Source organism: Fusarium phalaenopsidis (genome assembly GCF_050370095.1).
Source record: "Fusarium phalaenopsidis strain FUZ10S chromosome Unknown contig_32288, whole genome shotgun sequence".
Classification (NCBI taxonomy): Eukaryota; Fungi; Ascomycota; class Sordariomycetes; order Hypocreales; family Nectriaceae; genus Fusarium; species Fusarium phalaenopsidis.
In genome coordinates, this window is record NW_028145412.1 from 1,034,398 (window position 1) to 1,057,727 (window position 23,330).

The 23,330-nt window shown below is 50.3% G+C and overlaps 5 protein-coding genes and 1 non-coding gene across 6 annotated transcripts; 2 read left to right on the plus strand and 4 right to left on the minus strand.

Moving 5' to 3' along the window:
- Positions 1-251: 251 nt before the first annotated feature.
- On the minus strand, positions 252-1,196 carry LRP88_03911 (uncharacterized protein; the record flags this gene model as incomplete). Its single annotated transcript, XM_083240511.1, has 2 exons — positions 252-701; positions 750-1,196. 2 exons carry the CDS (start codon positions 1,194-1,196, stop codon positions 252-254), a joined length of 897 nt encoding a protein of 298 aa, XP_083103801.1.
- A 1,491-nt stretch (positions 1,197-2,687) lies between these two features.
- LRP88_03912 (uncharacterized protein) lies at positions 2,688-3,991 on the plus strand (the record flags this gene model as incomplete). Its single annotated transcript, XM_083240512.1, has 3 exons — positions 2,688-2,839; positions 2,898-3,433; positions 3,495-3,991. 3 exons carry the CDS (start codon positions 2,688-2,690, stop codon positions 3,989-3,991), a joined length of 1,185 nt encoding a protein of 394 aa, XP_083103802.1.
- A 4,796-nt stretch (positions 3,992-8,787) lies between these two features.
- On the minus strand, positions 8,788-9,450 carry LRP88_03913 (uncharacterized protein; the record flags this gene model as incomplete). Its single annotated transcript, XM_083240513.1, has 1 exon — positions 8,788-9,450. The coding sequence occupies one exon, from the start codon at positions 9,448-9,450 to the stop codon at positions 8,788-8,790; it is 663 nt and encodes a 220-aa protein (XP_083103803.1).
- Positions 9,451-12,650: 3,200 nt separating this feature from the next.
- LRP88_03914 (FAD-dependent oxidoreductase) lies at positions 12,651-14,564 on the minus strand (the record flags this gene model as incomplete). Its single annotated transcript, XM_083240514.1, has 2 exons — positions 12,651-14,252; positions 14,403-14,564. The coding sequence occupies 2 exons, from the start codon at positions 14,562-14,564 to the stop codon at positions 12,651-12,653; spliced, it is 1,764 nt and encodes a 587-aa protein (XP_083103804.1).
- Positions 14,565-19,849: 5,285 nt separating this feature from the next.
- LRP88_03915 lies at positions 19,850-19,965 on the minus strand. The gene has a single exon (XR_014475164.1). It is a non-coding gene; the product is annotated as a 5S ribosomal RNA (ribosomal RNA).
- Positions 19,966-20,615: 650 nt separating this feature from the next.
- LRP88_03916 (uncharacterized protein) lies at positions 20,616-21,320 on the plus strand (the record flags this gene model as incomplete). The annotated part of the gene is made up of 1 exon (XM_083240515.1): positions 20,616-21,320. One exon carries the CDS (start codon positions 20,616-20,618, stop codon positions 21,318-21,320), a length of 705 nt encoding a protein of 234 aa, XP_083103805.1.
- Positions 21,321-23,330: the final 2,010 nt, after the last annotated feature.

A 23,330-nucleotide genomic window follows, 5' to 3' on the forward strand; every position in this document is an offset into this window, starting at 1 on the left:
TAGTATGTAATATAGATGGTTTATGCGATTCATTTCAAGCTGAGCGACGTTGGTTATTGAAGACATGGTGGGAAAAATGGAGGCTCTTAGAATGGGTGTCAAAGTGGTGGCTTGGATGGATTGATCTATGACGAAATGGCGTTGGCACTGAATTAATTCACATTATTTTATCTAGACTTGACAACTATTCTTTTATAGCCAGTGATGAAGAAAAACACAAAGAGACCACGTCCTCACAGAGCGCTGATGCTCTATTGAACGCCAGCAGCCTTCATACGCTCAAAGCACTGCCTGTAGGCGTCGTGGACCTCGGGAACCTCGTAGTTGTACTCCTTGAGCTTGCTGACAAGCTTGTCCGTATCAAGCTTGCAGTTGCTGCGACCAGCCTTGATGACCTTGGACTGCTCCTCGAGGCTAAAGTTCTTCCAGGTGTAGTTGGGGCGGACAATCTCCTTGAACAGGGCGAGCACCTCGTTGTGAGAGATGGCGCCGGGGTTGGTGAAGTTGTAGACTCCGGTGTTGTTGTGCTCAGCAAGGAGAATGGAGCCGGGGAGGAGGTCGTGAAGGATGGTGTTGCTGTTGGGAATGTCGACGACGCGGTCGTACTTAGAGATCTTGGTGACAAAGTTTCGGGGGTGAAGATCGTCGCTCACAGGCATGCGAAGACGGAGGATGAGGACGTTGTTGTAGCTGGCCAGGATCTGTCACACGTCAGAGGCGCATTCACATATGCTTCAAGAGATACTCACAGGCTCAACGTGGCCCTTGGTCATGGAGTAGAAGCTGCCGACAAAGTTGGGAGCGTCCTCCTCCTTGAAGCCAGCACCGCCCATGGGGTGCTTCTCATCATACTGGTAGATGCATCCGGTCGCAAAGATGGTGCAGTGAATACCTCGCTGGGCGCACTGATCGGCCAGCGTGAGAGTGCCAATGACGTTGGAGCGAACCGTCTGCTCCTTGTTGTCCTCGCACCAGTCAACGTTGGGTCGGCCAGTGCAGCCAGCGGCGTTGAGGACGTGCGTGGGCTTGATCTCGTCGAGCACCTTGGCGACACCAGCGACATCTTCCATGCGGACAGTGGTGCTGGAGACCTCCTTGCCCTGCTTCTCGAGGAGCTCCTTGAGGTGGCCAGCCACCCAGCCCTTGCCGCCCCAGATGAGGAAGCGGTTGGCAGACGTACCGTTGGAAGTAGACATGGTGATGGTGTTGGTGTTTGGGTATGAGGTTTGTAACGATTAGCTATGGAGAGCAAGCAACTCCCGGTCGAGATGAGGTCAGGAAGAAATACAGACGAGGAAGCACCAGTAGCTCCGAGACAGCTGTATGTACGTACTACGTTGCAGACTGCCGGCCTGCAAGCCTCCCTCCCTCCGTCCCTCCTTGTCCGTCATGTCACCTCTGTTTGGGAAACCAGGGGTCTGTCACTGTTAGCCACATCGAGACACAGGATGAAGAAACGAAAGAAGGGCCTGGCACGCCGTCCCTTGCACCCATCGACACGCCCCCAGCCTCAACTTCTCCACGCTTCCAATAGTACATCCAGTAGCTCGGTTTTATGAGCGGCTGGTCTGTGTTGGCTAATGCAGGGGCGAATCAAAATGTGTTGGAGCCGCTTATCGCCTGTTTTACGTTGCAATGCCGATCTGTTTAGTCAGATCGAGCCTTTCGCGTGGCAAAAAAGTGTGAGACGCCGGTCGACTTCTGGCCTTTTTTTTTTCTTGCCCCTTTTCTTGACAGTGACAGAGAATCAGAGCCTGATCTTCTGCAGGAGTGAATGTGCAATCAATACGAAAATGCAGTTGGTTCGTAACGTGCTGACGAAAAATGGTCCTGTTTGTTTCGTACCCTTGTTTTCTCCGTCGATCTCAGCCGCTGGAAAGTGTCCGCATTAGCACACAATCACCCCTGTTTATACGGGTCCCGTCACCTCACAGGGCAGTAAGCTTCGTGAATGTACTGTACCACTGCAGCACTCCCCCCTGGCCCTGTCAGAAGCCAAGCGCGGGACTATCGGACCCTCATTCGCTTGGCACACGTACTATCGAACGCCTCGGCCCAAGCCTCAATTGACAAAAGATTGCCATGATTAATGAGCTGAACTTTCCCTTGACGGCAGAATTGTGCGGCAAAGCAAGCAATCAGTTCCTTCAGGAGGAACACCACACATGCAGCAAGGGGTTTTGTACCGCTACAAGACGGGAATGGGCTGAGGTATTTGGTCTCGCCCTTGGGAATGTCTAGTCTCACACCCCATTCCTACCATGATGGCCCCCCTGATTCTTCACGCTCTCATCACTTTTTTTTTCTCTCTTCACTCTGGTGTGGGTAGACCGTGTAGACAGACTGGCCGTTAGCCGTTGAAATGGGCCGTTTGGCGTGATGTTGGGTACAGTAATAGGGGAGAATGCCACTCGGTGGCTCACGTAAAAAAGATGTCTCTCTCTTCGGGGCTTTCTCTCCAGTTTTTAAGTACTCGTTAGATTGAGACTGCCTGTTCACTACCCGTCTGGTCTTGAAGATTGCATTGCATTACTCTGTCCACTTTGTCTTTTCTGTCTCAATTCTCCGGTAAACGGTGTCTTTCTTGTTGCACTACTCCATCCAGCTTTAATAACCTCCAGCCAAGGTCCTCTCTGATCGCATCGTCAGTGGCAAACATGGCTCCTCACTTCGACTACTCTGCTAACATGGGCCCCAGCAACAACACCAACAACATGCACTACAACTTCCTCCAGGACGCCGACGTCTGGCAGGGTGCCCCCATCTTGACGGGCAGCACCAAGTTTGAGCCTCACCCCGATGTCAAGAACATCATGATCACCGGTGGCGCCGGCTTCATGTGAGCACAAGGCCACACCTCAGCCCCCATGCGCCAATGCTAACACCAAGCTTTACAGCGCTTCTTGGCTTGTGCGACACCTCACCCTCACGTATCCCCACGCCTACAGTATCGTCTCTTTCGACAAGCTCGACTACTGCGCCTCGCTCAACAACACACGCGCCCTCAACGAGAAGCGCAACTTTAGCTTCTACCAGGGCGACATCACCAACCCCGTCGAGGTGGTCGACTGCCTCGAGCGCTACAACATCGACACCATCTTCCACTTTGCCGCCCAGTCGCACGTCGACTTGAGCTTTGGCAACTCGTACGGCTTTACTCACACCAACGTCTACGGCACCCACGTGCTGCTCGAGAGTGCCAAGAAGGTTGGCATCAAGCGCCTCATTCACATCTCGACCGACGAGGTCTATGGAGAGGTCAGCGACGACGACGATGATCTCCTCGAGGCGAGCATTCTTGCTCCTACCAACCCTTACGCCGCGAGCAAGGCTGCCGCCGAGATGCTTGTGAATTCCTATATGCGAAGCTTCAAGCTTCCCGTCATTATTGTTCGGAGTAACAACGTCTACGGACCCCACCAATTCCCAGAGAGTAAGCATTTCCAGCTCGACAGAGAACACCAGACACAATCACTGACGCTCGCCCTTCACAGAGATCATCCCCAAGTTCTCCTCCTTGCTACACCGCGGTCAGCCCGTGGTCCTCCACGGAGATGGCAGCCCAACACGCCGCTACCTCTACGCCGGAGACGCAGCCGATGCCTTCGATACTATCCTCCACAAGGGCGAGATGGGCCAGATCTACAACGTCGGCTCGTACGACGAAATCTCCAACATCACACTCTGCCACAAGCTCCTCGCCGAGATGGGCATCGACGACCAGAACACGACCGAGTTCAAGAAGTGGGTCAAGTACACCCACGACCGTCCCTTCAATGACCATAGATATGCCGTCGATGCTACCAAGCTCAAGCAGCTCGGCTGGACACAGAAGACCCCCTTCGAGAAGGGTCTCAAGATCACCATGGACTGGTACCAGCGCTACGGTGACAGGTGGTGGGGCGACATCTCTGCCGTCCTCAGCCCGTTCCCCCTGGTTGTCAACAAGAATGTGAAACCGGACAATGAACCTATCATGGACTCTCCATGAGTGAAGGAAGCTATTGCGGGGCGTATAGAGGAGGGGGTTGTATGTAATACTAGACGAGCATTGATATCCGTTGGTTGTATGTATGTTTAATATGAGACAGCGTGCCGCGTGGCCCTTGCAATTGGTTCCTCTCGAGTCGAAGGTTTCGGTACATACTTGAAGTTGGGTCGCATTCAATCTTGAGAGTGCCCCTCCAGCACAGGGATTGCGCCCGCATTCCCGAAAACCGCGCAAGCCGTGACGTTGGTGGGCTGATGGATCACCGAGTGCTCAATGCGTTCTGGAGGATCTTGGTACACTGACGGGCAAGGGTTGATGGAGGGGCTACCCTTGAACGGCGTCTGACATGCTCTGGTGCGTTTTGGGTTTATTGCCCGGGCTGGATAGGATCGCGAAGGCTGAATTATACGGACGCTGCAGTGCAGTTGTCTATTTTCAGTGCTCTTTGCGAGTCCTGGGTTGGCAGGCCCATCTTGTCGACCCATCTTACTGCACTGATGCACCCAACCCTGGAGGGTGATATGGTGCCCTTTCAGCAGTGTCAGATGCTTCATCAGACGGCAAATACGGGTTTACAGAAAATGGCGTTCTTGGCTCAGCTCGCTACGGCAATACGAGAATGAAATCAATTTTTGCAGGACGGCTTATTCACATGCCCCTCCCTAATATAGAGACAAGCCATACTGGCAGTGTTTTTGTCATGTCACCATAACATAGTCTTCTCGCGCATTGGAGCATCAGCAACCAGACGAGGGCCTCACCACGCAGGAGTCTGTTCCTTGCCTCGTTTACGCGCTTACTCGTATACTGAATAATCACCAGAGCCATGCTCAGTTCTCGTATCCAAATGAAACCAACCAGGTGGTGGTACAGAATTGCTATCTTTGAGGGATCAGTGAACATGCCGGTACTGTACATGAAGGGGACTTGTAAACTAACAACGAAATTGAAGAAAGAGAGAGAAAGAATGGAATCACCAAGACATCATTAGTAGAGAATGAGATTCAAGCTATCTTGGTCATGATATGTGTAGTGCGGTACTTAGCCTTGTCTGTTTGGGTGATAATCACCATGACCTTGCTCCGTGGAGGCCATTCAGGCGACAGTGTTGGAATCTCAAGTCATCTTGATGCGCAAGGCCCCCTCCTAAAACATTTCCAATGCCGTCATGCTGCTCAGTTCTCGTATCTGAATTAAGCCAAACAAATGCGGCGGTGTCGAATTTCCGTCTTTGAGCGAACAGTCAACGTGATGCTACATGGACGGAGGGCTTGCAGGCTAAGAACGAAAGCGAAATACCAACAAGGCAGAAATAATAGGGAATGAGATTCGGGTTATCTTTATTATGGCCTGTGTAGTGCGGGAATTGCATTGGTATGTATTGTTGATAAACACCATCACCTTGCTCCGTGGAGGTCATTCATGTGATCTCTGCGAGTCTTAAATCATTTTGATGTGCGAATCCCCCTCCTGAAAGCTTGTTAATGCCGCAATTCAAGTTTCCAAGCTGTTTCTTTTGCAGCATGACACCAAGAGGCCGTCAAGTCATGCCAGTATTCACAGGATTATAATAGTGGACTGCTCTTATATCGTCTTCTGGCCAACCAATTCCCCTATCATGATCCTAATAAAAAAGTTGAAATCTTGCCGAGCTTGCAGAGAAAGCTTAACCTTCTTTTTGGCAATCGGCTTGGCATGTGGCCGAATGCTTGGTATCAAGTCTGATGCATGAGAGAGGATCATTTGAGCGTGATGTTCTGACAGATGGCGTTAACTCTTAACCTCGAAGAAAGTTCAGGCCAAATTCACTCTACGTCTTACACATAATCAGTTATCATCCTTCCTGGAATAAAGATATGCTAGAATTGGCCAAGAGTCCTTCGTATCAGGCAGCAGAGGCAAATTAGGCTCACTGCTGCATGAGAGCCACGAAGAAAGAGAGCGGAATTCGCGGTCCTTGGCTTTCTTGGACACACTATTTCATGTAGCTTTCTTATTTAATTGAAATAGCTGAAAGATGTTGAACTTGCAAGGCTATCTGGTATGCCAGAATGACCACAAGCCTTTACCATCCCCAGTTTGAAGAAGAAAAGTTCCTGAAATTTGACAACTATCGCGATCTTAAATCCAGGCTTCCGGATCGCTCGCAACTCTCCGCTGGCTAAGGCTGACTTTATCATAGACACACCAGCTTCCCTTTAGCCATGCGTGGGATGGAGTGGGTTTCGAGGCAAGCAGCGATCAGAATTCAACACTCAACCTGCTCCTAGCAAGCTAAGCAGCATCAACATCCGCTTTCCTTTGAACCCGGAAGACAAACGCTAGCCCACTAACGCCCTTTGATATCTTGGAAGCCGACAAGCGACTTGGCTGCTCCAAGTACATGCGTAGATGGCAAGCTGGTATGATAAGGCATCCACTCAGCCATCAGACCCTGGGAACTCAGTTGCTTGGTGATGGAACTCGTAGCATGCATGACCAAAAACTAAAAGAGAGTTAATATCTTGCATTAAAATGATCTTATACCAGGGAGCAGTTTGGGCTGAGCTGCTGGCAGGTTTTATCAGCCTAAAGTCTGGGCTTCGACAGGTTAGACCAGTGAGGCGAATTTAGAGTATTGGGATGGAATTATTACCCTACCTATACGGGCTAAGATATTTTTATTATATTCAAGAGTTTCGCATGGTGCCTAGGCAAAAGAGCCGTCCTGTTGTCCACTGGTTGCGAGCATATGCTCAGAGCTCACCCTTCCCTCCCAGCGGGTGGCCCATTTCTCTGCTATGAACCAACAACCTTTTGAAAATTCACGGCCTCTGAACTCATCATGGCTGATGTGAGGCCAATGCCGTCATCTTGTGGCAACGATTTCGCGACCAGGGCCATGCCTCAGCTTTGCACAGAGAAAGGATGCTCCAGTTACTCTACTGGAACGGTTGGATTAGCATTAGGCAAGGGAATTACCTACACGATGCTCAAAAGCTGAAGTACTACTCTAAACTACATATCTATACTCGGTGGAGGCCTGCAGCCCATGTATGATCTCGCTTGAGATACATCAACTGATCCAAAGCAGTGGAAATGGAGTGCCAGCCAAGGTTCAAAGCCGGGAAGACAGGTCGCTTTCCCGAACAAGACGGCCATCCACATGCATATACTGAGCTCAGATACCCCAAATACCACATGTGATGTCGACCACGTGCTAAAACCGTGATACATAACCCATGATATTGTGACTATGCCACTATGCACAGTTCCAAGGGAAGACACTCTCCCAGAACGTGTCTGGTCCGCGGGGGGTTCGCTTGGATGATCAGGCACCAACCGTAGTACATTACATCTAGTGAGATTCTTTGCTTTGATCATGTGTTTATATGCTATGAAAACTGGAAAACGATCATGGGGGGATTCGCGTCGATGTCAGCGTGGCGCCAAGTTGACAACACTCACCGTCCATGAAGGTAGAATCGGGAAATTTCACAAATAATTGGAATCTTTGCGCTAATAAATTATGGCCGTGATTCCTCCTCCTTCTTCGTCTTCTTCAGTGACTCAAGAGCAGAGAACTGCGGTTGCCAGATTTCTGGAGCAACCAGGGCTGAGAGGGGCAACTTACGGATTTCTCTAGACTAGATTCCTCACGATTGCCCTTACAGGCTTTCTGAAGCAATTCCATGCCTTTCTATGAACTCGCAAAACACACAGAGCACTGAATACCCTATTTTCTGTTTCCTTATTTTCTCAAAGGCAGCCAGATGTTGCAGTCGGAGAACACGGACAACGGTAATGTGCACAAAGCCGACATGGCAGAAGGTTTCGGTCGACAGATGGCTTAGTGTCTCACTTTCAAAGTTATACCTACTATGTATCCATACGGGTAAAGTGATATAAGTCTGTTTCTGCCTTCTACAGCCTCGGTGTGGTTCTGATAAGGACGTGTAGGTGGCACACGTTTTAAGATTTACTATCAAGTCTACGGTTTCAAAGCGAGGAATCTACTGAGATCAATACTAACCCTTAGACCTAACTCGTACTAATTTGAATCCAATGCTGAGGTTTTACTATGACTTGTCTGTGTTAGGGATAAGATGCTTGCTAGGGGGGGGGGGTTAGTTCATCGAGCATGACCAGCACAGCTTGGATGCGTATTCATATGCTTTGTTCTAGACCAAATCCCAATGATTCTAACTTTTCTTTTCCACATTTGGAGACTTCCCTCTCGTGTCTTGTAGACAATGCTTCCTATTTGTCAAACCATGTCCACGTATTCAACAACGGGATGCTGGCGGTATTTTGATAGAGCCTTCAACCGGGCGTCAGTACCATGTCCAATCAAGGCTATATCTACTTGATGTCGCATTATATTTCTCCACGAATGATGCAACATTTTGACGGCATTGTTTCAGTGTCTCCTGTCAGCGGGGAAGTCTTGATGTCAGACAACCAGGGCCATCAGCGCCGACCAGCCACCCTACGATGTTTAGTTTAGCTCTTGTCTGACAGCCGAATCGGGAGACTGTCAGCTTACGGTGTGAGGCGCTTCATAATACTATATACCCAGGGGGCTGACTAATAATAGGCCGCCCCTCTGTTCATCACAGAGGGGGCATCACAACCTGTAACTGCGTCACTGCTGTAACCGCCTTGCGCACCGTAATTGCCTCATTTCTCCACCAAATAAAGTCCAAGTTCAATAAAAATATAATCAATAGATAGCGCTTTATCTGGTCAATTGATTCTGACAATTTGAACTTTCTTAAAGCTATTCCCACACTGCTATGTGTAAGTGAATGTGATGCCTAGTCTCGGGCCCGCGACGGCGGCACGGGAATTGTCATCCCGGCCACCACAATGCACGCCTCGACCCTCTCGTCATCCGAGTAGTTATTAGGCACGCGATCATAGCCGAATCCGCCCCAATCTTCTCGGCGTGATAGATCCTCTTCTTGATCGCTATTTTCAGGCGAATAATCCCCTCTTCCGGCCGCCAAAGCGGCTTGTGTGAATCCCTCGATCTGTGTGTTCATGATGACCTCAACATCGTCACAATCCTCCTCCTCGTTGCCGGGCAAAAGCGGCGTCAAGTCTCCGGATGATACCGAGAGCACATCTTCATATATGTTATCTAGCTGACCTCGCAAGGCTGCAGCCTTGTCAAGGTCGGCCAAATAGTCGGCGGCCTCGGGAATAGCTTCAAGAACATGCCGGCCCCAAATTCGATGCTGGAAGTCCCGTTTTTCCTCGTCAGCTTCAATCCAAAGGTGCCGACGGTTCTCTAAGATCTCCTTTTCCGTCTCAGATATTATTCTCTGGCGGTTGGCCGCTTGTGAAGCCATCGCGGCCGCGCCGCCACGGAGGCGCGGCCGGCCATCGTCACGAAGGTTCTGGAGGACATTATTCTGCTGCCGAGTCAGTCTCTTTGACTCTAGTCTTTGCTCCTCTCGGTCTTGTGCTTCAACCATACGCTTTAACTCTCCTACAGTAAAAGCTCCATCTTTTACGCCCTTAATTTGGCGTCGACTTCGTGTGCGGCGTCCCTCGAGTCGTATATGTTCCTTCTGTAAAGTGAGGGTATTCTCATGTGACTTTTGCGTGATAATGGTGAGATCAACACACGCTTCAGCGTGCCGGATAACTTTCCTCGTTGGTGTATCAAGGAGGGATATAGACCTTTGGACAGAGCGATCAGAGAGTTGCTTTTTGACTCTCCTCGGGGTCACCTTATCCCTGTTTAATTTGACTGGGAATAGCGGATTTTCTCGCTCTTCAGCGTGCTGGCGGAGCGGACCTAGGATAACTTCTGGGTTAATAGGGAAGATGCCTGACTTCTCAAACCCAACGTATATATGACAGGCCTTAAAGGCGGCTGCATACATACGATTCCACTGGTTAAGAAAGTCAAATCGAGAGATCTGCATACCGCCGGCCATCATGAAGTCTCTAAGAGCGCACTTCTGTTCATTTTTAAGGTGTTGATAGACGCCAACGTCAAGAGGTTGCAGACGATGACTCAGGTGACTTGGGAGGCGGTACGGGATGATATCAAACATCCCACAATACCATAGAAATTCAGGATCCTCATGAGCGGAAAAGGAGTCCATCAGCAGGAGCCGATACGAGGTAGGAGCCTTCTTGACTTGGTAACGAGGTTTGAACGCATATTCCTCGTCAAACTGGGACTTTGTGATAGTCGTTGGGTAGCCAAACCACTCCTCAATAGAGGATCCGGCGAAGGTCTCGCTGGCGGCAAAGGAACAGCGGTTAAAGTGTTGCAGCCACTGGACAGCTCGATGAGAGTTATTAAAACCCGTATCAGTGAATGTGAGGACAACCCGGTCGTCAATATCAGCCCGCGTATATTCCTCTAATAACGTCTTCGCCGTGAGTATTAGGAACGAAGGAATTGACCTCCCAGCTGCACTGACGGCATCAACAGACGTCAAAGACTCCTTATTCCCGGGCTGAAAGACAGTCGTCCGTGTGTTTCGTTTCATCCGAGTAGAAAAGAGCTTAAGGCTATCATTTACCCACCCAATTTGTAAGGGGGTCTCGTCAAAGTTCCAAAGATCGCACTTTTGGATACCAAGGGTGCTCATCAGGGCGTCGAATTCCGTGAACCAATTGTCAATGTGTTGTATATCTGTCTCGGCGGCGGCACGGGTGACTTCCTGAACCTTTGGGGACTTATATTGAAGCTCTGGATGACGCTTTTTAAACCTCCGTACCCACGATACTGATACAGGAGGCTGTGGGTTGTCAAATCGGTGTCCCCGAAGGAAACTGGCGTAGTTACGGATGGAGGCTTCTGACACAGCAAAAGCGCTCCTTTCAACTGAGCGGATAAAGGTCACCAAAGCCCGTTCTTCCGGCCCAGTCAGCGCCGACGGAGACCCTCCTTTGGAATCAGAAGGCAGCGGTTTCCCAGCTTTCAATAGATATATATATTTCTTAGTCAGGGCGGCATTTGCGTGGTGAAGCGCGGCGGTGTCATTGATACTATATTTGCCTGGGGAGGGGTTCGCCCGAGTTGTCGGTGGCGTAGATGCCCCGGATAGATACGCATGCGCCGCGCGCGCCGCAGCAGCGCTTTATTTGGCTGAAAATCGAGGCATATTTAATTCCAATTGAAAATAAAGTCGATCTTTAATTTGAAGCTATTCGGACTTCAATTCGTGGAGAAATGAGGCAATTACGGTGCGCAAGGCGGTTACAGCAGTGACGCAGTTACAGGTTGTGATGCCCCCTCTGTGATGAACAGAGGGGTTGCGTAACTCGCTTACCTAATCCCCTGGGTATGGTCTATCTTCCGCTGTGATCCTGACATCGAGATTGGGATTGGTTATGTAGTGACTCGCCAAGTTGGTATGATTCGCGTGCTCGGGATGCTCGGGTTTGGTGTCAAAGACCACTCTATGAGTTGACAACTGATTTATCATAATTTTATTCCCTTCTGCCTGTTCTTGCAACGGCTGTAACCAGAGTCAACGCCTTTAATGTCCTGTTTCCAACCGCCCAGTTTCCTTCACTTGAAGGCAACCAGCCAGGGATATATGCAGAGCGGCCTCATTCAGCCACCGTCTACTCTCATTGGAAAGACAACAAGCCATGAAACATGCATAGTTACCGTGAAGCGCCTCTCGGATAGTTCCCTTGGCACTCCGCTGACCGACGGAAAGATCAACAATGCATCCTCTCGCAGGATGCACCAAACATCATTCAATCCGTCTTTCAGTGGTTGCCACAACTGCATCAACCCGCCACGTTGCGTCGACTGTGACACCGCCATTCTCACACCGGCCCGTCGGCATAATTAGGTAAATCATGCATTTCTAATTTCTGCCTCGTCTGTTACCAGCCAACACATGTTATGGGCTTTGCTATTACCTTTTGTTAGCGAGTCTTGGCTTTGTAGGGTTGTTCTGAACGTGCACGTCGGTCATTGGCTGGCAGGGTTGCAGATTCTTCCCACAGCCACCTTTTTATTGCCCGGCTGCATGCATCTTTCTGTCGCAGAGTGCAACCTGTAACGGAAGGTTGTTATAATCTCGCTTGGTGCGCAGTCTTGAGGGGGGATGGGGCTGTTTGGGGTGCCTCGGCTTATCCTACTCTCCTCTGACCACCTGAAGTGTTGGTCGTGAAAATGTCTCGCCATTCGGGCTTATTTTGCGTTAAATATGTTGTAGCGAGCGAGTGTTGGTTGTTGGATGACCAGGGTGCAAAGACCCTTGCAGGCATTCCCACTCCAGATCCCAAACATGGCCAATTATGTCGGATGGCAGTAATTTAGCCCACTTTAAGCTTTGAGATCGGGCAGGTGATAATTTATCACTGTTTGAGATAGAGTGCGAATACGAGATTGTTATTTCTCAGTCTCAGACCAACATCTCCAGCCTTGATTGGCAGTTTAATCATGCTATCTGGTTGTAAATGTGATGTCTCGACACAAGTTAGTCTCAGAATCATATGGCAGCAGAGAGAAAGGCAGGTGGACCCTTAAATGGCCTCAATAATTCATGTATTCTATGATGAAATATGGCTTCTATGCTAGAAAAGACAAGTGGTATTATCAACTGTATCAGGCCACGTCAAGTTACCAAACACCAAACTCCAACAATAAGAGAGATTACCCAGGCTCGATACACGGGTATATTCAAGACGTGGCCTAAAGAGTTAAAACCTGCTTGTCTGCGTTGAGACGCGCTGTGAGCTTGGCACGGTCGACGTCTTGGATGCTGACGCCCTGCTCGATGGCCAGGACGGCGGCTGTGGCTGCGCTCTGGCCCATCACCATGTAGCAGGGCTCCATGCGGATGGCCGAGTAGGCAACGTGCGTGGCACTCATGGTGACGGGGTTAAGGAAGTTTGTGGCGATGCTCGAGTTGGTGATGATGGAGTTCAAGGGGATAGGGAAGGGTCTGCTGGTTGTGATGTGCACCCAGCCCTCGTCGTAGATCTTGCCGTCGACGAGGACACGCTCGACCGTGTGCACATCAAGGAAGTAGGAGCCCATGCCAATGATGGAGTCCTTCTCAAAGGCAACGGGCTTCTGAACGTTGGATTGCGCCATTGTGTAGGCGCCGTACATGCGTCGAGCCTCGCGGATATACATCTCATAAGGCCAGTTGCCATTCTTGACAAACTCGTCCTTGGCCAAGCCCCAGGCGCTATAAACATTGCGGACACTCTCGGGAATGCGAGGGTGGTTCGCCAGGGTCCAGAGGAAACCCTGTGTCCACAGCTTGTGCTTCTTGACGGTGGCGGCTCGCTGCGCGTAAGAGTCCAGCGCGTAGTTAGAATCATCGTCAAAGTTGCCGCCGATCAAATCCGTGCTAACCTGACCCTGGGCGTTGGAGTCGGTCTTGAGGTTGGGCATGAGCTGGCTGGTGAAGAAGGGGCCCCTGTAGCCTCCCTCCTCGACATAGCGGAAGAGGATTTCGTAGTCGGTCTCGTTGTATCCAGCGGGCTTGGCAAAGGGCACCTTGTTGTCGGGCATCTTGGTGAGGGCCAGACGGTAGTTGTAGGACTGCAGACGGTAAGGGTCGCCCTCGCCGCTGACAGCAACGGGGTCATTGATGACTCGCTGGATTCCCCCGATCAAACCACTGCTAGGGTCACCCTTCTTGTTGTAGGGGTCAATGTTGGTAAGTCTGTTCTTGGAGTTGACGTAGACACCAGCAGCGCCCTCGTTGTAGTCGGTTCGGCTCTCGCGTCCAGTACGGAAGGGAATACCAGCAGACTCCATCAGATCGCCCTCGTAGCCTGCGTCGATAAACATCTTGCCAGCAAAGGTGGTTCCATCAAGGGTCTTGAAGGACTGAATATTGGTGCCGCTATACTTGACGCTCTTCGGAGAACGGTCAATCTGCTGGTTGCGGTAGATGAGGATCTTGCCATCCTTGACCCATTGCTCCCAGACGTACTCTGCGACCTTGGGCTCAAAGGTCCATTGAATCTTCTTGCCGACATCAATCGCAGGTCCGGGCTGGGCTCCGATCCTTCGTCCAATGTAGTTGTCCCTTGTCTCGTACTTCCAGGAGCCTGTCTTGAGGTAGTGGTTGTAGACCTTGCTGTAGAACTCGCGAGCAATGCCACCAATGGATCGGCCGTCCTTGGCATCTGTCCAGCCAAGACCAGAAGCTGTGAGACCACCAATGGTGCTTCCAGGGCAGACAATGGCTACCGTCTTCTTCATACGCAGGGTCTGGATGGCAGCAGCCAATGCGGCGACTGTGTTGCCGTAGATGACGACATCGTAAGAATAAGTCTTGGGGGTGTTGGCGGCAGGCTTGGCGGCAGGCTTGGCGGCAGGCTTGGGAGCTGGTTCGGGGGCAGGCTCAGGCTCGGGCGAGGGTTCCGGCTCGGGAGCAGCTTCTGGAGAAGGAATGGGCTCCGGGGCTGGAATGGGGTTCGGAACAGGCTCTGGGGCAGCCTCTGGAGCGGCCTCTGGAGCCGGTACCGGGGCCGGAGCAGGCGCTCTTCGCTCAGCAGGAGCAGATGAGACGATTATCATGAATGAAGAGACCACGCAGAGGGTGAAGAGGAAGTTGAATATCGTGTTCCGCGACGAGGTCCACATGGCTGCGGCTGCTGTGTGAGAGAAACTCTCTCTGCTTCACCCAAGACAAGAAGCGAGAGTGGCGTCAATGGACCGATAACATGGACGGGACGGGTTCTTGCAGAAACGTCGCAGAAGACAAGAGACAAGAAGACGCAAGAATGGACGGACAAGTGGTGATGGAGGCTTGGAGGTATATGGCTTAATTAAACGTGCCGACAGCATTCGGCCATTGCCTAGAACGGGACCTGCAGAGGCGAGCACACACACAGATGCACAGTGAGCTTAGCCATGGAGAAAGGAAGAATGAGTGGCATGGCATGATGATCTGACAGATTGGTCTAGCCTATAAAGTGGACATTGTGTTGGTTGTGGTCTCCCCCGGCCCCTCCGCCCCCTGCCCCTGGTCGCTCTCGCACACCCTCTCCAGGGCCCCGCGGGTCTCGATGGCGCCTTGGTCAGGGATCTATACGAGCCGTGCCGAGCTCCGTTTGGCAGACCAGAGAGCTCTCTCCCAGAGGGTCAGTCGAGGCGCTTAAGCGAAGGTGACTATTGACCCACGCCCTGGAACTCCGTTCTGTTCTGGCCCTGAGTGCTATCGAACTGAGCGAGCATCTGGGCCCTGTGCCTGGTCTTGGCATTGTTGGGTCCACGTGGTAGGGCTGCCAGAACTGGGTTCCTGCGCAAAGGGCCGTTTGTAAATTGTGCGCTGGGTTACTCTGTTTTGAGAGTTTGCAGGCCTCTTTTTGCTCTCATCTTCTCCACTAGGGTCTCGATTACCCCTCCAGACCTGAGCTTTGCAAGGATCTTGCAGAGCGGAGCAGGGCAACGCTGTAACAGATTGTCTAGAACCCTCACTCTCACTCTCACTCAGCCCGGTGCACCTGTGAGCTGCAGAGCCTGCAGGTCGCCCACGGTACACAGCCTCGCAGGGCCATCAATCCCTCAACCAACACAACACTGCCATCAGTGGGGTGATGTTCCTCAGCTGCGCCGTCGTTGCATTGTCCAGAGGCTTACGCCAAGCCTGCAAAGCAACCCGTCACCAACACACGTCTGGATTAATGGCTCAAGCCTCATCCGGTCAGATCCCCGTCCCCCGTTTAAGAAGGTGTTCTCACGGAGCAAAAAGAAGGCAAGACACAAATTTAAGCTTAGCATCTGCTGTGTGTGTGTGTGGGTGTCGTATCCGATCCTGGGGTTCTTGTTCGACGTTCTGAATGGCTTCATGCTGCGATTAAAGTTATCCTGGCTTTTTTGTGGCTACAGCCATGATGCGCAACATTTCAAGATGCCGTATTCCAAGTTTTTTGCAACGCGCATGTCGTGATGCATTGGAATTCTGCAATGTTGATCATTTGTCATTCAACTCCAATAGTCTCTATTTCGCAAAGCTATCCTCATGTTGATCCTTCTGCAGCGAAATGCTCTGTGCTGATCCTGACGTATCTCTCATTGTGGCATCGCATCGCATCGCATCTTCCGCCTTATCATCTCGCAATGGCATCTCTTCTCACGGACAAGGGCCGTCGCACTGGTGTCCTCAATATGGGCTAGCTGGAGCTGCTATCGTCGCTAAAAATACTGATCCCTGCTCTGCTAGAGTCGGTCGGTGCTTGTTTAAAGCCGAAGCCCCAAAGCTTGGCTGGTGCTGGTACTGGTGCCCGAGGCCTTTGCCTAATGCGATGCGACCCTTGGAGCTTCAAAAAAGCATGTGTCTGCCTGCTCTGTCCCCTCGCTGAGGAGCAGTAACAAAAGGGCCGCAGTTATGCGGTTCCAGTGCATGAGACAACAGGCAGAGTTTGCTTGGCTCTTTCTTGAGATCCAAGGCAATTGGCACAGTAATTCCTTATCCAGCATCGATCGACAGAGCAAGATGGTGGAGTCTCTTGATTGTCTCTCCAGGCTCTGGATTGGTCGGGTCGTAGGTCGCAGATCTCGCCCTGGCTGCCAGTGCCAGGGGTGCTGATTGTTAAGCCGTACCTCCGTCCCCAGCTTCGATCGAGGCTTTCACGGGTCCACCGGCAGTGCGGCAGTGGGAAATCCACTGAGACAAACTCTACTTAATAGTCAGGGGAAGAGACGCTGCACGAAATGCATCCTGTCGGACATTTACCCTTCTTAATAGGGGGCGGAACACGGCACTTGAAAGGGGCTGGCTGAGACAGCCGCTGCAACAACCATATGTAGCCATGCCCACAAAACATGTCGATGACCGGCTCACGGCATTATCGATTTCTTCTGGACGCTATCGAGTGCTGGTGTGTTTGGCTGCTGGTCTCGATAGCCAAAGCCAACATCGATAGCGTCATCGCGGGCGTGCCGCATCCGTGACTACTGGGACGTGGCGTTCAGCTGTTGGATTTTCTGGCTTGTTTTTTTCTTCTTAACCAAGACGCCACCAACTCATCGACCATTTCCCATTGGTTGTCCTGATCTAGTGGCGCATGATGCGGATCGAGATGGCAGCTGTGAGGTGAAAAGTCGGTAATTGGGCACCTGTTGAGGAAGAGCCCCTTACAGCGGCGTCATCCCTCCTTGGTTTGATTAGTGGCAGCTTCAGGTGAGGACTCGCAGTTGAGGCCCGTGAATAGTCTAGGGATTGAAATATTCACCGTTGTCCGTTGATTGCGAATTTGCGGACCTTTTGCTGTGGCTGTGAGTCGGAAATCCCACTCTACGCCACATTGTCACATGTGAGAGTGCGTCTAGCTACCCTATAGGTGGCTAAACATCTTCTTCGGCATCGCCGGCAACAGTTGATAGCAGAGACTGGATCGATGAAGCGTCTATAGATAAATCAAATGTCATGTGTTGTGCAACGTATTCTTGTTTCTCAAGTCACCTTCATAGTTTGCTGCGAGATGCACCGTGATTCTTTGACGATACGCATACAAGTTTGCTTATCTAGACCTGAACCTGGTATCCCTCTCATTGTGTTTTTCGAACGCATGCAACTGTCAACGCGCACGTCTACAATGTTTCAGACTCTATCTAGTCACCCAGTGAATATTTTTTGTCTGTTGAAAATGCATCTAAACTACCGTGAATAGCATACTCACCGCCCCTATATGTACGGAGCTTTCCGGCCTCCCATCCTTCAACACCCTCAGCAAGACTATTGCACCCCTCAGACCCTTGCAAGCCTTCAGCTGAACATAACTCAACTAACAGTAGTATTCCAACCATGCCCAAGTATGCGCCCACTACAACGATCCGTGACGACCACAAGTACTGGAAGTGCAAACAATCCTTCATCTGCGGCACTACCTGCAACACAACGAACAGGCTGTCGGACAAGCAATGTCCCGCGTGCGGGAGCAAGCGAGATGCCCTAGATGAGGCGCTTGATGCCTATCTGAGGAAAATCGGAACTCTTTTCAGGACCGATGCCGATGGAAAAGAGTGGTGGGAGTATAACTCGTGATGTATCTGATATGGCCTATCTGTTCCTGCAAACTCCCATAAACTGGCATCTCAAGCTGGTCTTGTCCATCTATGGGCATGGCATACTCTGGCAGTCATGGCCCAAATCCCCTGAAAGACTTCTATGTCATACAATAATAATTGAGTTTCGATACCACCTGAAGATTACCAGCCACAACTGAGATGGCGCTGTCACATTAAAAGTTGGGTTGGAAGCTGGGAAAGGTTTCGTGGGGTTATTTTGAGTTCCCAATCTCGTTGGAGGTGCGAACACTCGTATTGTGTGGTGCTGTCCTCGGAGCTGTTATCAGTTGCCTTTGGACTATTATAATGGATGCCTCAACATGATGTCGTTCGCTTCCAATGATACGTATCGAGGTCTAAAAATGATGACCTGATGAAACTATTGTCAAGATCTGCACACTCTTTGGGATTGTTTGGCTGTTTCATTTGGTACAGCAGTCATTTGCTCGCAGCAGCAACTCACCGAACCCAGATCGACACTGGGCTGCCTACATAAGATGCTAGAAATAGTATCCCCAAGGAGCCACGTAAGGTAGGGTGCGGAGTAGATTGTACTGTAGCAACTTTTGGGACAAGGCGGCAGTTGAATCGGGCCAAGCAAGTGACGAATCAAGAGGAACGATATACAGTTCGATGATGGTTCTGGCAATCCGGTATTTGGTACAAGCGCAACACACAAGACCGGGTAAAAGGATATTTGGCGGAACTTGGATGCATATAAACTCTCTTGTGAAAGTACAGCTCCAGAACAAAAGCGATATGGCGGCTGGAAGGGATTCTTTCATGCGCAAATGCAAGCGATAATGGTCAATATTCAGCACTAAGAACTACGAAAAACTGCGTCAAGATACGATAATTCGTCACGTAGGCACAGTTTCACCCAGGTAATGGTGTTGCAGCTAAAACACAATTCGTTTCAATGATACCCAATGATACATCTTCCGATAGCATGTGTAAACTTTGACCATGGTGACACGTGCAACCCTTCCGTAGTGCTGACATCGATCGAGACCGTCTCGCCAGTCAGCAGTTATAAGTCGTCACATATTGCTTGAAACGTTGAAGGGCGTGTTTTAGTGCACCCAACAAGTGCGCCCTCCAGAGTGGAAGCCCAAACAGCCGAGCCAAGTCAAGTCTGTGGCCGGCCTACCTATAGTATGTGCAAGCGCTTCATAACCAAGGGGAACTGGAAATGCCAAGACTCGATACCCGCCGGGAGATCTTCATGTTTCATTCATTTTATAGGAAGGCAACATCGTGATCTTGAAACGGTATGGATGATCGGTCCTGGCAAGGGTTCTCGTGTCAGACATAGGGGTTCTCCACTTCAGCCGCATCTCGGGAGCAACCGATCTCGGGGAGATCTACGCTCGGAATGTGAGCATTAATCAAGGCGAAACTAGATATATTTGGCGAGATTGAGGCTCTATAGTTCTTGACTATGCTAATGCCAAGGTTCCGGGGTGCCCTTTGATGACCCCTTTTGATGAAGGGATCGACATCCTTGCTTGTTTATCCAGGGAGAATTCATTGTATGCGAGGGCGTTTGATCAAGGCAACTTTAGCTCATAGGGATAGTTGAAAGACCCTTTTCTTTGATAAAGCGTTTTATATCAGTCTATGTTTTGTGTTGTTTACAAGTTGCTGAGTATGTAATCTGATCAACTCCGTCCAGGAGTAATGGCGCCTGGTACTCGATGAGCACCCAACGGGAGACTGGCACGGGCAAAAAAAGTGTGCAGGTTTCAATGAGGCTTTGGTTGCTATGGCAAAATTGAGTCTGGAGTTCTGTAGACCGTTCCAGGCTCGAGCCAAGGGTCAAAAAAATAACTCCCCGTCTGTAGGAACGGCAAAAACATACAACAGCGGGGATTCGCTGGTCGTCACCGACCCAACTACTAATCCGCCCCTCACTGGCTTATCTATGGGAGAGCGGACGGGATCCCGAGCTCTCCAGTGGGTATGGTCGTATGTGGTGGTGAATCGAGGAAAATTCACTTATCACGAACCCGCTTGGCCCACATTCACCATGCCACCCTTGTCACTGCCTCATAATATTTGTCACGTCGGTAGAATGCCTTGTAGATCCATGACTATCAGAGGAAGTGTGTATCTTGTCGATAGCTGAAGAGCTGGGTGGGTTGATAAACCCCATTTGCTCATGTCGTGGTAAGCGGGCAGCCTCAAGTCCAATACCCCAAACTTGCCTCATAATATAATCGCTGTTAGGTGCTATAAGCCAATCATAATATATATTGAAGCATAAACCGTCATAATAGATATTTAGTACGAGGTTTGATGTAGTCAAACGTATTGCAGGTACAGAGGCCACACCCCTTAGCCTCATGTTCTTTGTTCAGCTATCTTGGCTGTGATATGGGGCTTGCTACTAGCAACAAGGCAGTTAAACAAAGGATAATCGTTTTCAAAAGTTGTTTCGTGTGAGTTTTACTGAACAAAGGGCCAATCAAGTACCTAGCTAACTTCGAACAATATATTTCTAAAACCTCTCAGGAGAACAGAGCCTGAAAACCTAGCTCAGTCATGACTGTAAAACCATTCAAGACCTGAACGGACATCATTCATAGTGAAGTAATATCTGAATCTACTCAAAAAGCATCCTTGATACCACAAATAGCACTACTCCGAGCCCCTGTAACAAGCGACCCCGGACCGCCATGGATTCTGACCCAGCTCAACCAGACTGTCAGTGAACAGACTGGCAACAAGACGGACAATGACAAGCCGGATGCCAGGAATGAGGCTGACGGTAAGCGTAATGACCACAAGAATCCCGGAAATTACGCTCAAGTCATGTCAGTGGCAAAACTCGGCTTGAAGAACCGGCGATCTGGGACTGAGCTTCAAAGGCGCCGAGCAACCATTTCGAGGGAACTCGAAAAGATCAGGAAGCTTCTTATTGAGCTTCGAAGCAGGCTGGAAGCAGTCCCGGAGTTTGATGAAGACGACCTGTCTGAATATAGACAGATCTTGGAAGCTAGGGCGAGAGATTTGGAGGCGAAATCGACCCTGTCTGAGGCAGAGGAAGATAACGAGCAGGGATATGAAGACATTATCTACGAGGATTGCGGTGACGAGGACTCTGGAGATTATGAAGATGAAGGAGTTCCCCTCGGACTAGAGGTGCTTTCTGAGAGCCTGCACGAAGATAGCTGCAGTAGTGCCGACGACATCGAGGCAAGCGAGGAAACTAACTCAAACTTGAATGCTAACCCGGATGAGGACAGTGACTCGGACACTGAGGTTAACCTGGCCAAGGGAAAAGGTGTCAAAGCTGACCTTTCTCTGAATGAGGAATGTTTCTAAAGCAAGTCGGGCTGCCGAATAGGACGCGTTGAGCGGAGGCTTAGACAGGAGGTCAAGGTTCATGGTAGTATGGGTAGTCTAGATTCAAATTAAACTGCCATTGGGTTGATGTAGCTTTGGTAATCTGATTCTGAGATAACTTCTTCCTCCGTAAATCATTGTGAACACAAGAATCCATTCAGACAGGGTGTCACTGACCAGGAATGGTGGCGAAGATCACATTGTAATACATAATATTGGCATCGAACCACAACCAGCGAAGTGTCTTGATACTGATGAAAGGCTGCTTACTTTTGTGGCTCAAACCCGCACCACCTGCGCCGCCCTACCCTTCTTAATGTCTGCAAGCTCCGATCGAGTAGCTATAAGCTATCGTTTGAATGATCTACTTGCCCGCGACACCAACTTATCCATGTAGTCACGTTCAAGCCTCCCCGAAGACTGATTAGTACCTCGATACAACCGCGGGCACACCAAAAGCTCGCAGAAATCGTCAGAATGAGCAGAGCTTTCTCGACCAGGTTGATGCAGATCATGCTGCGCAACCACACGGCCTGACTGACTCTAGTGTCCTCGGGGAAGTGGTTTAAGAGTTAGGTCTCTTCCAAATTTGGCATTAGGGCTTTGCTTAGTCGTAAATGAGCCACGTCACGGTTGATTGATGCTTTGTAGCCATATCACGTTAAAAGAAGTCTACCGACTTTCTTACTTTTGTTCACGAACAAAAGAACAAAAGGAGAACATCACGACCAAAGACTATCCCGTGGAGATTCACGAGGAGCGGATTATAAAGCTCAGTTCCTCTCTCTCTTCCTGATTCGCACTCTCTGTGCCAAAATTTGTGTTCATCCATTTCATCTATTACAACGACCACACACACGGCACTTCAGCCACTCCCACAACTAAGAAACTTACAAAACATGGCCATGGCACAGGAGCATGCCCAAGCCAGTCGTGCAGACGAGTTCGGGAAGGCAGGAGAGGGACACAATGGCAAGCAACAGGAAGTCCTTGCGAAGGAGGAGTTGATCCCTCCCACTATACGCTACAAGCAATCCTTTGACTCTTCTGGAAACTGTTCAACCATTGCAGTGTGTTCTCTCAAGCTGGCATCTGCCTCTAGGCGAACACCGGCCTAAACTGACACTTCCTTGTGCTCCAATAGACTCGGTCTGGAAGTCTTTGTCCGTCTAATTATCCCCCAAACCCAAGTTATGCCCTTTCAATTATCTCTCTGTGCCATGATTTTGCTTTGTTGCGTGATGTCCGGATTTGTCAGACGCTGGTCAACGGCACCGGCATTCCGATCCCCGATGATTGTCCCCACTTTAACCATCCTCCGCGCCGATGCTCCGATCTTCCGACCATCCTATTGACCATCCGATGGATTTGTTCATGGTTGATGATCCTTCACAATTAAATAACAGTCCAATAAGATGTAGTAGGTATTCCGTGATTTCTAACAATATGCCGGACCCTTCTCTCCCGACTGAAGAGTCTCATGCAGCATCTAGCTTATCACGGTATTTGATGTCGGAGACGGCTTTCCTTCCCAGTCAATATTTGTCAGATGGTTATGATAGATGAAAGAAGTTTGGTAACAGGCAGGGATGCCGTTGAGACGCCATGCATGCTACCGGTGAAACCTTGCAGCTGTCTAGCACAGAACCGTTGACCGGAGATGCGGCCACAGACGGTAGCCACACATGCACCGACGGTTAAAGAGCGTCAACACTGGGAGTATCGGCTTTTAAGATGGTGACATAGCTACTCTTCGTTAATTCAACAAGAACACCACGTATTTCGCCACCGAGACTGATGAGAAGGCTCTGGTGAGCGATGTTGCTTCTTGACATGAAGCCGTCGGAGGGTCGGATGGTCGGACTCGCGCACGCCCGGTACCCCTGCTATAAGACTGACACACCACCCTGGCTTCAAGGGGAATTACGCATCCCGATTCCAACACTCAGTTGCATTTAAATCTAGACCTCCCATTTCTCTTTTCGTTCC